Source organism: Aethina tumida, chromosome 4 (assembly GCF_024364675.1).
Source record: "Aethina tumida isolate Nest 87 chromosome 4, icAetTumi1.1, whole genome shotgun sequence".
Taxonomy (NCBI): domain Eukaryota; kingdom Metazoa; phylum Arthropoda; class Insecta; order Coleoptera; family Nitidulidae; genus Aethina; species Aethina tumida.
In genome coordinates, this window is record NC_065438.1 from 977,268 (window position 1) to 996,186 (window position 18,919).

Below are 18,919 nucleotides of genomic sequence, written 5' to 3' on the forward strand. Positions count from 1 at the left end.
TAGAAAACCCAATCCAATGTTGCCAACCTAAATTCAGTTTAAAAATTCAAATTTAAAATTATGAATTAATTTAAAACAAATACATATTTAAAAATTACAATACACTACTTCAGTAGACAAATTTTTAAATAACAATGACAAATTCTTATAGATTTTTATTGTCATTTTCATTTTAACAACTATTACAGAGATGTTATTTACATGAATATATTAAACATTATATATGTATATGTATAATACATGCACCGGTATTCAAGTTGCAATAAAATTTTATAAATTTAGCAAAATGTAATAGAAAAAACTAGTTACAATTTTAAAAAATTGGACCTCACATAGTATAACATAGGTTTCATAATTCTTAGGCAATTTTTATTTTGAGAATTTGAAAAGGTACTCTTAAATTCTAAATACAAATTACCGAAAAATAGAAGATACCATGTTCCAATAAAACATTGAAGAACCTAACTAAAAGGAGGTTTAAAAACTGAATTTTTTTAATAACAATTTGAGAAATTAAAATTGTTAAAAGAAATTTAAAGGCGCAAAACATACCACGTAAATAACATACGTTTTATGCAACTTAAAATTATTGAGATAAAATATATACAATCATTTAGAATTTCAACATTATATACACAAATGGCACAATAATTTATGTACATTGGAAAATTGTGGCATGAAGTATTAAACTATGTTAAACAGTTAAGAGAGTATTTGCCTGAAAAATTCGATTGACATTACTTCGAATTACTTTTTTAATCTAATTTCAGTTCGACACTTCAAGCTGGTTAACACAAAGTAGATATCTATTACACATTTAATAAATACAAAACTATGAAATTGCAGTTTCAATACCTACATTTGTGGTATAATTATTTTTACAATTAGTAATACATTCAGTCATTCGATATGTTCAATTATTAGAAACGTGATGATATAACATGTACAATCAATTCTAAATTTGTTGACTACTTACAAAAAATACTTAGACATCCATAACTTGTACTATTATTGGTATATTACAAAACATCAATACTTAGAAAAAAGTATATTTCATTTTAAAGTACTAATAAGCTCAATTCATTTGGACGTAGGAAACTATTGCAAGGAATTTCAGTTCACTGATTTATTACGGCCATTATTATTAATCGTATGTGAAATACTGGTAGTATTTTAATTTCATATATTAATTAAATTGCACATTAACATCTCATTAAAGATATGTACTGGTAAAAGTTATTAAAGACCACTCTTACCAAGTTTTGTTTGGTGACTTTTACAAACATTATACTTATTAGTTTAAGACAATATTGCCAAGTGCGATATGTTTCAGAATGTAGAAACGACATCAATAACTAATTTTAGATTAAATAAAATAAGTACAAAAATAATTTTAAGAAATAATATACACTTTGAGTATTTTTCAAGTAAGCTATGAACAAGTCTTAAATAAATCTAAATTAACTGTACAACAAAACAACCTGAGAAACAATTATTCAATTAGGAATTACGATGATGTGTCTGAAAGGTCCTCCTTGAGCCACCTGGGGATGTTCTTCATGCCAATCTTTTTAAACAACTTTACTAGAGCTGTATTGTGGCTCAAATAATATCTCTGGAGGAGCTTTAATGATTTGTCTTCCATGGGTGGGTATAGGCGACCCTTGCTACGCCCCAAACATTTTGTGTGGTCTCCATTCACTACTTGACAGAAGAATCCTTTCTTGGGGTCAAACCTATTAAACAATGATAATAAAATTTGGAATGGGTTTTTGAACACAAAACTCACCGTAAGTGTTCGGTGTAATTGAAAAAAGGGCTGATCTTCAGGAACTTCTGTAGGTCGTTCATCACCTCAACCGGATTGCTCTTCAGCGCCTCACCGTCAATAATATGTAGTGACTGCGGAGTAAAGTACGACAACCACCGTTCCAAATGTTGGGCATACTTGCCCGGGTTCAGGCACCTGTTCCTGAGATCCCGTAGAGGCTTGGGGGCCGAGTCGCCGGCCGTTATCACCTGGTGGAAGCTGTAGTTGTTGGCGATTATGTCGCCGTGCGCTTTTGTGTGTTGGTACCAGGAGTAGGCGCGTTTCGCCGGCGAGATGAGGATGGTAACCAGCTTGGCGTGCGGAAGCAAGGCGTGGACCCGCTTCGGCACCAGCTCCCCGTCGAAGTAGGTGGCGCTCTTCTCGAAGTAGTAGTGGGCCGAGGAGTTGGCTTCCGTCGGGAAAAAGTTCATGTACCTATATAATAAAACAATATGTTGGCAAAAAATAATGTATTAAGTTAAAACACCCACCAATCCAGCCCTCGAAGATAATTGTGGGCGTTGAAGAACTGGATCTCTTCAAAAGTGTCTGGACTAGGTATATTACTGGCAATGGCAGGATGAAGTGCAAGAAATGAGTACAGTGCAGTGGTCCCCGTTTTCTGAGGCCCAATCACCAAAAATTTGGGTAGGGAATCGCACGACTTGTTCCGCGACCAGATCTTTTGATGCCTCACGTCGTCACAAGGATTCTAAACATGGACAATTTATTAAAATCATTCCCATACGTCAACTACCACCAAACTTACACCCCAGATAGGATCAGTTTCGCCTGGATACAGTTTAAAGTAAGTCTCCGCAAGCTGCAGCGGAGGAGCTGATTTAAGTTTGATGTTGGTCCAGCACTGGATGAACTTAATGACAGATTCGAAAGTGTAAAGAGCCAGACGATCGTTACCGTAATTGGACATGTGCGTCATAAAAATGTTCACCTGCAAATCAATTACATTTTATAATTAATACGGCTATGAGGCCAGAATTCTTAATAATATTGATTTACTTACTGGATTATACACTATGGTTTGGAATAATTCCCCTCCTTGAATTGATTCATCCAATTTATCTCTCCCACCTGGATACCTGTCAATCATCATTGTATGAGTGAATAATCCGCACGTTTGTCGTGGCAGCACCATAATATTTTTATGAATAAATCCCCTGCGCAATCTAAAAGCATTTGTATTATAAACGTGTTGATGTTTAATGGAATTTTTAATATACCTAGCTGGACGAAGATGGGGATACTCTTCGGTCGATGTCACCCGGATGTTCCAAATCTTTTTCCAGGCAACATACAACAGTTCGTGTACGGGATACACCCCGGAATGATGCGGTGACACGGAGTAACCGGAGTCAGTTGGTATACCTTTAGATTTGGCAAAATTCTTGTTGCTGTTCATATCCTCAATCAGCAAGGTCAGGTTGTCGTACAGATGAGGCTGCTGATGGTTCCACATGTGCGAAAACCACATGAACTTGTCGATGTTTTGTAGGATCAAATCGTCGCCTTTGTTCTCCTCCTTGTTGCCGTGATGGAAGTACTTGCCGGAAAATCCCAAATTAAATTTAAAATTAGGCACCATACTGGCCAGTCTTTCTTGGGTGTGTATTAGAGCCATCACGTCTTCCGTTCTCAGTCTCGTGCCCACTTCCCCGACGAATATGTCGTCGATGTCAACCAACAGGAGTCGGTCCAGGGACAAGCTGAGCTGCCCGTGGCTCAAATAGCTCAAACTGTCCAGGAACAACAGCTTGTGCAACCAGAACTTCAAACCCGAACCGAAGATCACGCGTTGGATGTTGTCGTACAACCCGTGATCTTGAATAACGGTTGGGAGGGGAACTTTTACTCCACCTAGAAGGGAAATTAAACAATTTTAGTAAGGACTGGGAGATGTAATTGTTGTTTAGGCTTACTTTCTTCCGTTGGTGCATAGTTGTCGTTCAGGTGGGCCCACTCCAGGGGCTCGTACGTGGAATGATTGGCCTTAAACACCGTCCAATCGCTGCCGGGCAACTCACCCCACACCGTCTCGCCCGCCCTAGTCAGCCTTAATATTTGCGAAGCCGCATTCAAAGCGGCGTCCTTCAGTTTCAAATTGTTGTGAATGAACAACGGGAAACCCTTCAGCTGCGATCCGACCACCGTCTCTTCGTCCGGCGTGATGAAGCCGATTATCCCGACCGAATATTCGCGGCAGTACTTGTCGAGCAGTTCGCGGTTCCAGTTGTCCATCTGCAGGTACTTGTTGAAGTTCTCGAATACGACGATGCCGTACCGGCCCTTGTCCAGATTCGTCAGCACCGGCAGGCTCTTACCCGTAACCTCCACTTTGTATCTGATAAATGCGTTTAGTGTGTTATTAACGAATGGCATTGAGTCACTGTTTATTTTAACGATTGGCGCCGGATGGAACTAATACTCATAAATACAACAACGATCAGTGAAATGATTAGTGCGAGAAAATTAGGTCGCCAATTCATATAAATCGATGATCATACATACATACAAAAAGTATGCTCTTAATGTTCAGTCGATACCAAAATTAAAAAACTATATAAATTTAATAAAAATTGACTAATTGGACTAATTTTAAATGTAATTTTATCTTTAAAAAATTATAATCAATAAAAATGTGATTCAAAGTAATTAATAGTATAAAAATATAGATAAAATGATTATTTAATTGTTTATAAACTACATCCTGCAGATAATTTTAAAGGGTGAAAAACTATAAATATAGAATAACCACAAAAATGTGGAGAACTAATCATACATTTTCCAAGTAAACTTAATTATTCATATTCATGACGTTCATTAATAGTTTAATGACTCTATTAATTAAAGTTCACAAACTGAATCATATTTTAATAACAAATATTATCACTATTTGTAACTCTGATATTTTTTTGTACCAGAATACAATAATATTATTGAATTAGCCAAAATTCATCTGATATTGATGTAAATTTTGAACAATTAATATTCATGAACTTGTGAATTTATTAAGGTATACGTAAATTACGTAAAAATAATGATGTAAAAATTCCATGAGTACAAAATTTGAAAATATGAACAAGAATACCTTTTAATTTATTAAAATATATAAATATACAGCAAAAAATAAAATTAAACTGCAAATTGCTTTGAAAAACTATTAATTATAATTAAAGTTATTTTAAGCAAATAAATAATAATAAAATTAGCAGTTAATAATAAAAATTCACATTGATAACTTTTAGTAATAGTTTAATCAGCAATAACTTCATTAGTTACGAGCTCAAAAACTAAATAATAATCAAAACTTTCGTGATGCATAATAATGTTATAGAATTAACCAAACTTCGCCTTTTAATATGCTCAAAAAATAAAGTTTGCTTAAGGAAAGCATTAACAAATAAAGTTTGTTCAAAAATGAATGTACTCACTTTATTCTGGTATGCACCAGGAGTTCCGCAATGTCTTTGCCCAAAGTCGAATAGGCAGTTTCGACGAACACGAGCACTTTTGGGTAACTTCGTAAGCGGGCTTCTGTCTTGTGGTCGTGGTTTTGTAAAATTCGTGGCCCGTTTATCACGCCGCATCGTATGTTCGGTTCCGGTCTGGTGTGTTGTATAAATCTGTAAGAAAATAAATAAGGACTTGAGTTGAATTTATGGCGAATGCACCGCAATACTTTTTTCAATTAGTCAAAGACGTAAAAGCACACTTGGGTAAATATTGTTATGAGCAGTAAAAATAATTATCACTCGTAAAACTCGTTCACAGCATCTTCACTGCGTTATCTTGAAACGTGAATAAATAAGCACACACGTAAACGTCTCGATTTCAAACGATGTTCAACCCCGTTTAGAACGAAAGGCAAAAATGGCACGGAAATATTCGTTTCGTCCGGAAATTAAATCATCCAGTAAATAAACCTAAACAAATAAATTGAATGGAAAATTTTAATATTTAAACATTCATGGCATCACACAAAAGGAAATTCTATGAAACACGATAAATTTGCATGGAACACAATGTTATTAAAATTTATTTTAATGTTCCATACGTAATAAAAATTGAAGTCGCTCAGTAAATAAACAACTTGTTCACTTGGTCCATTTACAACATCAAATGGACAGTTGTAATTGTCGTGTTGATTTTTTCACCCTATGGCATCGTTGAAAAAACGCCATTTGGAAGCTTTATTAGCTTATGCGGCGATTCAATCCAGTGTAAAAATCCTGTTACATTTATGTATGTCTGGACAAGTTATTGCGTTGTTCCATAACAAGGAAGGATTTATGTTTTCTATTAGTACTTGGTACATGCACTTTAAATCAATCATTTGATCAGTGATTTAATTACAATGTTATTAAAATAATAACTAATTATCCAATAAAAAATGCATGATTAATATTTAAAAACACATTCCATATTATATCTGAGTTGAATATTAACAATTATGAAGCATTGCACTGAGAATACTGAACACAATTTAATATTCTTTGTGTCTTTACTAATTTAGATATTCTAAGTATAATTTTATGTACTAAAAGAGCAAAAACAGAACGAGCATTGTTCTATCCAATGCTGAATTTTTATTAGACTTGGACCGTAGATTATGTCGTGGATAACTTCCACTAATTTATAACGTCTTTAAATATACAAACAAATGTTTTACATAATTTTACTAGAATTATATTTATATCACAATGTAAACAATACAACAACGAGTTGATTAATAAATCTATAAGAACGTTAATGTCGTGCTAAAAATAGCAAATTAAGTAGAACTATTTAAACCCATAAAGAAGGAAGTAAATGATTAGCTGACATGGATTCTGTAATAATTACAAAACTGCTCCAAAGAGAAAAACATAAAAAGACAATTAAATAGTTCGCAATAAATTTAGGAACATGTTAAAACAAAAAACAATGACATTCATAGCGGACAGTCTCATTAAATTGTTGTTAAAATTTGAACCGGACGACTTTTTGTGCATTCACGGTTTATTCAACTGTAAATTAATGAATGCCGGCAAGCCAAATAATACGAACAAACAAAAAAAAGCCAGGCGCCTCTGCCCCGAGTAAAACCGTGTAATTCACCTACTTTTTTAAAATAAATTTCGTGCGGATTTCTGATTCCGAATCAACCTGAATCGCAAATTGTGTCGAGCTAGAATAAAATCTATTATTAATGGGTGGCTTTTGTCTGGTTTGTATTTTGGGTAAATTGGTATAGTTCCTAAGTGTTAATTGTTGATACATATAAAAAGTATTGTTTAGTTTTAATCAGTTTTTTAGAACAAAAAAAAATCATACATATTACGTAAGTTGTTAATAATTACTAATTTTACAGTATGGATCTATTAAAAAAATAGATCTATAAAATATTTTGATACAAAATTGTGTGTTAATATTAATCACCTTTTTTGGCACAAAACCAAAACCTATAAGCTATTTTTCAGCTATGAAAATTAAAGCAAATTTTTTATAGAAAATTTAACTACACCACTGTGCTAAGCATTAAATTTGATATATACCATTTTTCATAAAAAAAATGCGCATATTCACATTAAAAATCATATTCTTATATATTTATATTTTTAATTAAATAAACTGTAAATAAATATATCAATGAACATAAACTTATAAGAATATGATTTTCCTTTCCACAGAATTATGAATATGCATATTTTTTTATAAAACTTGGTATATACCCTTTTCAGTGGGTGCTTAATCCAGTGGTGTAGTTAATTTTATATAAAAAATTTGTTAGTATAGTTTTGGTTACACAATTGAAAAAAGTTTTTTAAAATCTGACAAAAAATATCAATTTTATTGGGGACTTCCGGTTTCAAATGGGCCACACTGTATATTATATCTTTGCGAATACGTATTTATTTAAATAAATACTTCTACAGTATGGATCTATTAAAAAATTAGATCTATCAAATACAAAATAGTGTGTAAATATTAAAATAACATTCTAGATAATTATGAATTTATCGAAAAATTTAATTTTATTATATTTTTATACAAATTTTTAGAACAAAAATAATGTTCTAATAATAAATATCTGTTGAATTCATAGTAAACTAAAAAATTCCATAAATATTACATCCGTTGTGAATAATTATCATATAAAATTTAAATAAATACTTGTCAAATATGGAATTATCAGAAAATTATTGCATTTATTGTATTTTTATACAGATATCTATAAGAAAATATATTTAAAATAAGGAGTAATTGTTGATTTTAATTACACATGAAATACAAAATTGAGATAAATGATTACAGGTATGTAAATGATTGTTTATTTAAATGATGCCTATTATTATGGAATTATCAGCTTGATCAAAGATTTATTATATCTTTTGTCATGTACATTAAAGTAAAATAATATGAATTTTATAAATATGTATAAATAGAACATAAATAAAGTGGTCATTTTATAAAATATACATACAAAACTTAATTTTAATTAATGTACTTGATATATAGTATATATAAAAAAAAGTTACTTACTTTGTAATGTATGGTGAGCGAATTTGTTGATTATAAAAAATAATTAACACTACAGTGAGCACAATAATAGCAACCACACATTTCCTTAAACTAGATGGTCGTAGGAGCCAATTGATGATTTGCCTTAATATTGAGTCGTTATGGTGATTTCTTGCATTTCCTATGAGGGGCCTCAAGTCATCTCCCATTTTGTTTAAATAATTACATTTAGTATTGACTTAGTGATTGAATACTTTTAAATTGAGTTAAAAAGTTATGGCACAATGTATTAAAGGAATGTTTTAGGCTTTTCTTTTATTGTTGTTATTATTATCTAATTTTATTGAAAGTTCTCCATTTACTATGTTTCCAAATTTCTAACTTATATAGCATGGTAATTTTTGGCGTTTCTTTGAAGCACATCACTGCACCAAACATAATTGCTTTGAACTGATCTCTCACATTGCAAATACATCACTTGTTCTTTTATTCTCCGGCTGATAGAACCCTAAAACAATAAAAAAATACAAGGTAACACAATTAAATACCTGTCAGCGAGGGAATTTCATTCACAACACCCAACCAAAACTTTCACCCAAAACACAATAATATAACCTCAAATGCCACAACAAGGACCACATCCCAAATCACTCGTATAATCACCTTCCCGTTTGTCACGAAGATACCAAATTCTATTACATATTTGCCTGTCGCCAGTACCCAAAACAAAGCAACGTTCCGTTTGTGACGCACTTGTTCCACAGTCAAAAGCACACAACTGTCACAACCATGTCCCGGACCGCCGTCGACTACTAACTTCACGGCAATGCGCGGCCGTACTGTTGCGATTGCGAGGGAGTATTTTTACGGGCGACGTATACAAGCACAAGCGGTCTAGACGCACAGAATGATCGGAACGGTGATTTTTCTGAAGACGTTTGTTTGTAATTTGTTTATTCTGGGGTTTATTTGGCGAGTAAACTTGCCTGACATGTGGGAGTGCGTCATTTAATTCTGGCTATTATCAATGTCAAATTAAAAAAATAAGTTTTACATGATACTGTCGGTATTAACTCAAAAACATTTATTATAAATATTTGCAATAATAATATGACTCTATAAATACACTCTTATGTATACAGGATGTCCCTAAAAAGTTTTTAAAATGTTGCATTGTATATAGGGTGGATCAAAGTAGGTGCAAAGTGCACATCAAAATTATGTTTAATTTTTTTGGTCACAAAACGAAAACCTACTTTTTTAGCTATTTAAAATAAAGCAATTTTTTATTGGAAATTTAACTACACCACTGGATTAAGCATTAAGTTTGGAATATACCAATTTTCATAAAAAAATATGTGTATTCAGTTTAAAAATCATATTCATATATATTTATATTTTTAATTAAGTAAACTGTCAAAAATAACACAAATTATCTTATTTTTCAATAATATAGGAATGTTATACAAATAATACTATACTAATTATAATATACTTAAACTAATATTAATTAATATGATAATTAGTGCAATTTTTGATAGTTTATTCTACAGACAATTTGACTAAAAATATAAATTCATATGAATGAGATTTTTTTTTCCACAGAATTTTGAATATGCATATTTTTTTATGAAACTTGGTATATACCCTTTTTAGTGGGTGCTTAATTCAGTGGTGTAGGTAGATTTTATACAAAAATTTTTAAAAATGTTGCATTATATACAGTGTGGATCAAAGTAAGTACAAAGTGCACATTAAAATTATAATTAACATATAAAAAGTAGTGGTAGTAAATACGTGAATCAATAAATGCACACTATAATATTTCTACAAGCCCTTAAAATTAGTACAAAGTTGCTTCGTTTACTGATGTCTTCTTATAAATTTAAAACATTTTGCACTATTTTGCAAAAATTTGAAAAGTTTATAAAAAATCAAAATATGGAAATGTATTTAAAGTTTAGTACAAACTTAATATTATATAACTCTGTTTATTCTGAGATTTATTTGGCAAACAAATTTGTTTGACAATCCAGAGTTGGGATTGTAAATATGAAAATTAATGGAATTAGAAAAAAATAAATTCGATTTAGATAAACATAGTTTGGCGCTAAACTGGTACTTGGAATTTTTCAGTCAATATTTTGTACATTACACAATGATGTGATTACAAATGTAGCTCTGTTGTGACTCGGAGAAGGACAAGTGGGACAATGGTGTGTATTATTGTTGGTCCAGGTACCTGGTGTAAGTCTAGGGTTTCAAAGGAGTTGAAGGAAGCTTCATAAACATGTTTTTACATCATTTACCTCTTTACACTGCACACTTACTTTATTTTTTCATCCATTTATCCCTCTGTTGATGACCTTACACCTGAATCTACATCTTTATGACTCAGGAATAGTGTCAAGAATTGAGGATTGTCTAAAATTGTTTTTCTCGAAAACGATTATTCTTATCGACTTCGGACATGGGTACCTTTGTAATATAGTTTTGTTCCTTTACAAAACAAGATGTAAAAAAGTGTCAGTCCTTGATGAACTAAACAAACCAAATGTGTCTAAACTACCTTTTGTTAAAAAATTCTACATTAAACAAAAATGGCTCAAAATGTGTCGATGTAACTAAAAAGTTCTTAATACTGAAAAATATTATTGCTAGAATATTTTGTGTTGTTAAAATGAAGTAAGTAAAGTACAAACTGATTAAAATTGTAATCATAAATTAAATTATAATATATGATACTCACATGTCACAATTTTTTTCCGGGATATCACATTTCAAGTGTACTTAATCATACAATAAGTAATCGATGGTTTATTTGTTTTTTATAAGTTAAAGTTTATCAAGTCTGTGTCAAATAAATCGGCAAACAGTATCAAAATTTATTAAATTAATGTAAAAGGGAAACTTTCTATTACAAACAACTACGACGAAACTTTGAAAACAAACAAAAATATTTTTAATCTATATATAGAAGAAATCAATATGAAAGGTGGCGAGAAAATGAGTTGGCCATTATTTTCCACGAACCTTATCAAATATAAAGTGTGTTTGCTGAACAAGTTACTGAATTTTTTGGTACATCAATATGTCTGAGAAAACTGTCTGTGAGTTCGAATCGATTTGGTAATTAATTAAAGTAATTCCCCCCTTTGGCGTTTATTAAATATTTACAGAATCTTTTAGTCTAATAAAGGCGATTAATGGAAATAATTTGGGTTTATTAATTTTGGAACAATTATTAAATTGATTGTATTTATAGTACTTAAATTAGGAAAATTACTCTCAATTTAATTATAATGTTTTTCAAACATGTTTGTTAACAAATGATTGATTGCAATTAAAACCCAATTTTAATATTAATTGTGTAACTTGAGTATTTATAATCTAATCAATAAAGTAAAACAAGAAAATCACATCAATTCTGTACTTTTAATGCAAATATTTTATTAAAACCTACACAATTGCAAAAGTATGTGGACAATTTAATTTTTAAATGCCGTCCTTCGCATCCGGAGACGTCTGTGAAAAGCATCCGGGTCATCTCGCCGTACAAAAGACAAAGTAAACAGGGGCGCGTAATAAATGTTTGCGGACGCGTCGCATATCTGGAAAGAAAAATATAAATACGTAAACAGTTTCCAGTAAAAATAAATTCCGAATCGTGCACCACATGAATTTCGCTTCGGCGATAAACAAAAAAATATTGTTTCGACGTTTGAATGGGTTTAAAAATAATTTATGAATAAATCATTTCGAAATACGCACGCGGCCCGTTTGATTTGGTCGGGTTTAATCAATTATAATTATCAGTGCGGCCAATGGATTCCCCTTTGAACGGTTTTTGTATCTTTGTTTAATTCATTTACAAAATTATCAATTGAATTACTGTGAATTTTCAATGGTATTAAATTGTTATGTAAACTTTAGCTTTGAACCATTAATTAACCTTTTTTAAAGCCGCATTTTATCAATTTTGCATTTGAAATAAATTATAGTTAAATTATTTAAATATTGCATGTGGATCTAGTACAGTTTATCTCAACTAATCAACACATATTTTAATCAAAATATAACTTTTTATTTATTGTAATTTATTATATTTAATCATTAATTTTTTAATTTATGTTGTTAAACAATAAACAAATATATTTTAATATTGCTTTTATTGCTATTATGCTTTAAATGTAAAGAAATGTAAAGTAATGTAAAGTAATGTAACGTATTGTATATATGTTAATATATATTTTGTTAATTATATCAATTTGTGTCAATTTTAATTAATATATAATCTGTAACATCATTTTATTCGTCAATTAAAAGTAAGCAAAATTTAAAACAATTTCACTGGTTCTGGTGCAGCATAACTTTGAAATTAATTCGGTTTAATATCCTGCATAGTTTTGATAATTTGCATTATAAAATATTCAATAGTTGATTTCAATTACCTTTCGAATTGGTTTTTACTTAAAATTAACATGAGTTTTTCCACCTAATTGATAATAATGAGTGTTAACAACGTTTTCGGTGACAATTGGAGCGCATAATGCCGTAATTGGACAGGACGAAAACAGTGCCTTGTAGCTGAAAAAAACCATGTAATCGTAAATTATTTAACGTTGTTTTATAATGAAATTCGCGCATGAATCAATCACGGACATCTGCGGTTTCGGACAGAAATCAATGGGCTTAACCGAAATTACAGTTGAGGTATGTGCGTTTCGTAAATATTATTAATGTAACTGAGTCGGGCTGAAATTAATTATTTCCGGAGATGCGTGTTTCACAATTGGAACTGCGGTATATAAATCGATTATTAATGCGTGATTTTTCAGTATTTTTATAATATTCGCAACATGAGGGGCGTCGTGATCTTTTTTGTAAGTGTGTGATTAGTTTTGATAATTAGTGACTTTAAGTGTTTCGTGTGGGTGTACTGAAAAATTGGATTTACTCTTATTTAGTACTTTAATATTCATTTTCAGATTAAATATTATTTTCCCATATTATTAAGTATAATTTTAATAATTTATTATTAATTTCATATATTTATTTAATAACATTTCTTTTTTAAAATATAAAATGTTAATATTTCTACAATTATTTTTATATTGTATTTAAAATTTTTCAAATATTTTAAAATATTAATAAAATTTTACAAATAATACTATTTTTTCGATAATTTAGAGAAAACACATTTTGTATATTAAATTAATATTTTTATTATCTGAATCCAATAAATTTATACTAATTCTTTAAATATTTTTGGAAGTTTCATAATATTTAATTAAATTGTTTGTTTAAGATAAATATTTAGAATATTTTATTTATTAATATATTTAATATAAAATTAATTTACATATCCTAGATAATAATTTTGCTAATAGGAAAATATTTTATATTTCGTACTAATTATAGTAATTAAATTTAATATTGACTATACTTATGTTTAATTATTGTCAGTTAATAGAAATATTTTAAATAGACTAACAATACGTTCATACTATATTATATTTATTTGAAATTTTAATTTAGATACTTCCTACGAATTAACTTAATTAAATAAACATTTTTTCATTTAAAATCACTATATGTTTCTTACTTATTGGTTTAAAAATCATTTTCAGTAGTTGACTTAAAAAGTATTGAAAGATTTATGTACTTCATTAATTGAAATATTATTATTTAATTAATATATTTTATTTATTACAGAATATTAGATTAATAAAATTTTTTATTATTTTTAAAGACACATTAAATATTTCAATATTAAACGACTTTGATTATTATTAATTGATTATTTTCATTAAAACATATAAACAATATTTTGTAAATCATATAAATTATCTACGAATTCGTATTTTTATTCATTTCATATCATTTCTTAAAAAAAAACAGAATAATATATTACATTAATAATACTTCATTATAATTTAGAGATCCATAATATTTATATTATTAAATCTCATTTGAATAATTAATTTTCCAATAAATAAATTTTTGTATAAATATTTAGAATATTATTTACTTTTATAATCTTGACGTAAAATATATTTATAATATTTCCCATTAACTATGTTTAATTCGATTGAAACTAAAATATATGTCTACATTTTTAATCTCAATTAATTACTATTTAATTTATAAACACAATTGGTAAAATTATTTGTTATAAAATAATTTTGTAAATTTAACATTAAATTTAATTTAGTACACATCAAATTTTTGTTTTATTAGTTAATTTCTTGTTAAAAATATATCTTTGATTTTAGTTCGATACATAAAATAGTAAAATATTATTTATAGACAAGTTTTTTCGACAATTTAGAAAAATTTTTATATTAATTAAATTAATTGAGTTAATAATTAAATTTAAATTTAAATTATTAACATTTAATTCAGTTAATAAAACTATTTTATTTATTCCAGAATAGTTAATAAGAATTTTAAAATAATTGAGAATATTTTGTATATTTGATGAAATAATAAATTTAAATTGTCATTCATAAATTTGCCTTAATTTGATCCAATTAAAATGGTCATTTAAATACTCATTCATCTGTTACATCAATCCGTAAAAATTTGGTACAGCTGTTCGTGCATTCGAAACATATTAAACAGCCTTATGCTGTGTCGCATTAAAAATATTGTCACATAGTAAATTGATAAAGATTCCTTGTATGTGAGCGATACGCGAGATACCAATAATGACTGCGTACAGGAACTAGTTGGCAATTTGTTTGGCGTCCTGTCGGGTTGATGTGAATTATTTATTCAATGCAAATACAAGAGGACGGTCATAAAGTCATAGATAGTTTGTTTGTCTGTTCATTTATTAGTTTATTTATGCAGGCTGAATTAAAATTTCATCTAACTATGTAACTTTTCATTAAAAGTTTAATTTTTTCTATCATGTATATATTTTACAGTGTATAAGTTTACAAATAAAAAGTTAAAATAGATAACTGAACGAATTTTAAAATAACAAAACTAAACCCAATAATAAAAATGTTGATAAATATTAAATGGGGAAAAAATCATTATTTGAAATTTTAAACATTTTTCCCCAGCATATCGAATGGAATTTAAATGCTATTTTTATTACAAAAACGAACGCAGACAAATTCAATAAATCACAATTTATTTATTGTCGTTTGCACAATATTTGCAATTGTTTTCGTTATTTGTTGCACCAATTTCCCTGCTAATTTCAATGTTTGTGGTTAATTGGATACGAAAATTTTAAATGCTTGTTAATAATACGATTAGTTATTTTTTATAAAATCATTCCAACATTTCCTGCTTCATTATTTGTTGCAGCAATCTGCTCTATTAATTTCAATGCTGCGGTTAATTCGATTTGTCTTATTAGCCTCACTTAAGTTTTCTGCAATTTGGAGTTTATTGGTTGTCAGTGTCATATAAATTTTTCCATTATTCAATTCAGAGCAGAGTATGCTGCAATAAATGCATATTGTGTAATGTCAACAAAATGATAAAAAATTAGATAAACGTCCTTATATTGATAATTGATAGCAAACAATAACTAAAAGTAAAAATGTTATACACAATAATACCTCACTTTTTATTTTATTTAATAAATAAAAAAGTTCTACCAATTTACAGTGACAATAGCATTTTAATGATATTTTTACTGATAACTTTTAATTTCAAATTAATTATTGGTAATTAAAGATATTCAGTGACATAGAAAATAAAAGTTAAACTGACTTTTGATGACTAAAAATATACGCACAGTAACATACAAAATAAAATACAAATCCTGTGATCAAATTTTGATAAAAATCATTTTAAAAATACTTCATTTGTTAATGGATTATTCCAATATTTATTTCCAGTCAACGTTTACTCACAGATTATGAGTTACACAAATACAGGGAATAGGGGAGAGACTTTACAGGATTTTTAAATACTAAATGAATCAAAATGATTATTTTTATATTTACTTTGAATCACTTTGGAAAACATTGAAACCATATATTTATTTGGATAACATAATATAATTTCAATTTAAATTGTATGACACGTATATAGATTAGAAAGCATTTATATTTTTTAGTGAACAATTTTTATTTTAATAATTTATTTATTAACATTTATTTTTTTTTTTATTTTCATTAAGTTTTGTTAATTTTATTTGATTATGTAAGTTAGTTTATGAAAAGTATTACTTTAATTATTAGAAACTGATTCAAATTAGAAACCAACAATGTCTGGCCAATCTTTTATTTACCTTTAACTTGAATTTATAAAAATTGTTTACTATTTTACGTATTTTATGATTTAATCAAAAAATGTACAATTTAAAGTCAAGAAAATTCGATTGGTTTCTTCTGGCCAACCTCCTATATATTGAAACGTGCTTTCCTTTGATATGATCCCGTTGAGTCGGCACTGCATTTCCACCTAATCAACAGTTTTCGCATTTTCCAGGCCACCATTTCCATCTGCTTCCAGCTAATACCAGCCGAAGACAGCTACTCCTTCCACAAGTTCAGCGGTCCTGTTAGTGGGGAAGTGACTCAAGTTGTAGTTCCTGGTAATCATCACGAATCCCACGGGTCCAAAATTGATTATGTCGTACGTACTTCTCCTATTTTCTCACGTTCCCGCAAACTTGTCGCATAAATAATACAAAAGGACGTTGTTGCAGGCGAAGCCGGACTATGCATACTCTTATGGGGTGCTGGACGACAAGACGGGCAACTCCCAGACGCACACGGAGTCGAGGGACGGCGACGCCGTAACTGGTGAATACAGGGTGTTGCAAGCCGACGGCGTTGTCAGGATTGTTAAGTACACGGCGGATGCCGACAGTGGCTTCCAGGCCACCGTCGAGTATGCCGACGTTAATCAAGATGAATCGTGATTGATTTATGTTATTGGTTCATGTATTTTTGTTGTTTTTAATCTGTGATAATTTTGTTGAATTTGAATTGTTGAAATTGTTGTTTGAGTGAATAAATTTGTTTGACGTTTAGTAAAGGTTTTCATTGTTTTTGTAGTTCCACTCCATTCTTAATCATTCTTAATGTCACCTTTCTTAATGTCATCTCATTTATGAAGAGGAGAGAAGACATAGAGTTTTCACATTATACTGTTGTCTTTGAAATTCTTTTCTTGTTCTCTGAATCTGGTGGAAAGTAGTGTGATGTTAAATTTATAATTGAAAGAGAATGTTCTTCAAAATATTGAATTAATGTATATATTTTGAAGCTAATCATTAGTTAAAAGTAACTTGAAAGTGACTGGGTATTCATCACAAATTAATCCTTTGGACAACAAGTTCTGAAGACCATTAGGCCCCAAAAAGCTCTTACAAATCTAATATGATTAAAGGTAATTAATTATAACATTCGAGGGTGTATTATTTCATATTAAAAGTGGTAATTCTGGCGTGCACGGAACGAAGCTCATTAGTTTGATTGAACCGCCTATTTAAAGAATAAATGAAATCATAAATTTGGGGAGTAATTACGCGATTTTCGCGATGTGTATGAATAATGTTTAGATTTTTAATGTAGTTGTGGAAAACGGCCGGCAAAATGGAGTGATTTATGACAGCGGGAAATTATGCATGAAACACGCCGGCTGCTGCTACTTTATGCATGCATTAAAACGGACCAATAACGTTTTAATGCACGTTATCTGCGGTCACTTATACCGTCATTCATGCCAGAACTTTCGTGACGATCAAACTACTTTTTTCTCTACTTCCAGTTTATCGACAACGCTCCGGGATTTTGATAAATTTTAGAAGAGCCGTCCCGGAAAGTTTACATCGATTATACGGACTTCGTTTTTGGATCAACAAAGTTGTATGAAACCTAACTGACCTATTTGGAAGTAGTTGACCTCTTTACATACGAGCATTTGACATCCGAGTGTCACCCGAACTCTTTCATGTTTAACTGAAAGCTCTCTTTCAGTCGATTTGATTTTGAATTCTCCTTTTTTACATTGTTTGTTAAATTCCCATTGTTTTCATACATTCATCCTTTAAAGAAAATTAAATTTTAAGTGAGTTTTAGTTGTATGAATTTTGGGCTTAACAAATTACAAAATAATCTATTTTTTTTTAATTCATTTTTGCCATGATTCATTTATCAAACAAATTCCAACCATGTGATATGATAGAAATTGAGTTGTTATACAGTTTAACGTGTAACATGATCAATATCCATTAAATCGAGTTTGGTAGATCGGCGTCGATTAAATGAATACGTTTCAGTCTAAAATATAAACGACTTTAAAGCTTTATAAATGGTTATGGTTGACTATATGTGACGATCCTTCATTAATCTTCTTGATGGCATCCAGTCGATAAACTGTTATCTTTTGGGCCTGGATGTTTTTTCTTTGTCAATTTGCTCGCTTAGTTAATTTTTTATTTTGCCAAAGCAAATAGACAATGTTTAGGGAACAATTGTCATTGTCAACATGTGGAATGCACATAATTTGAAGGTCGTGTTTTAAGTGTTTTAAACATGTGTATACTTTTTCATTCTTATCTGAATGTAAAATAACTTGGGTAAGCAAATATTATTCAAGAGTATTTTGACAAAA

The 18,919-nt window shown here is 29.6% G+C and overlaps 2 protein-coding genes across 2 annotated transcripts; one reads left to right on the plus strand and one right to left on the minus strand.

Moving 5' to 3' along the window:
* Window positions 1–141: 141 nt before the first annotated feature.
* On the minus strand, window positions 142–9,344 carry LOC109601769 (bifunctional heparan sulfate N-deacetylase/N-sulfotransferase). Its single transcript, XM_020018052.2, has 10 exons — window positions 8,993–9,344; window positions 8,351–8,837; window positions 5,260–5,451; window positions 3,748–4,169; window positions 3,052–3,685; window positions 2,835–2,997; window positions 2,580–2,762; window positions 2,302–2,522; window positions 1,790–2,245; window positions 142–1,736 (listed from the first exon to the last, which is right to left on the minus strand). Exons 2-10 carry the CDS (start codon window positions 8,536–8,538, stop codon window positions 1,508–1,510), a joined length of 2,688 nt encoding a protein of 895 aa, XP_019873611.1. The 5' UTR covers window positions 8,539–8,837; window positions 8,993–9,344; the 3' UTR covers window positions 142–1,507.
* A 7,382-nt stretch (window positions 9,345–16,726) lies between these two features.
* LOC109601753 (cuticle protein) lies at window positions 16,727–18,377 on the plus strand (the record flags this gene model as incomplete). Its single annotated transcript, XM_020018025.2, has 3 exons — window positions 16,727–16,933; window positions 17,007–17,692; window positions 18,074–18,377. Coding segments are annotated over 2 exons (423 nt in total), but the record flags the coding sequence as incomplete, so codon positions are not given.
* Window positions 18,378–18,919: the final 542 nt, after the last annotated feature.

Excerpts from the sequence above, each read along its gene's own strand:
- LOC109601769 (XM_020018052.2), bottom strand. The coding sequence starts at position 8,538 with ATGGGAGATGACTTGAGGCCCCTCATAGGAAATGCAAGAAATCACCAT. Across the intron at positions 2,998-3,051 it reads CCCCATCTTCGTCCAGCTAG|ATTGCGCAGGGGATTTATTC; the intron begins GTATATTAAAAA and ends AAATGCTTTTAG. Across the intron at positions 2,763-2,834 it reads AAACCATAGTGTATAATCCA|GTGAACATTTTTATGACGCA; the intron begins GTAAGTAAATCA and ends ATTGATTTGCAG.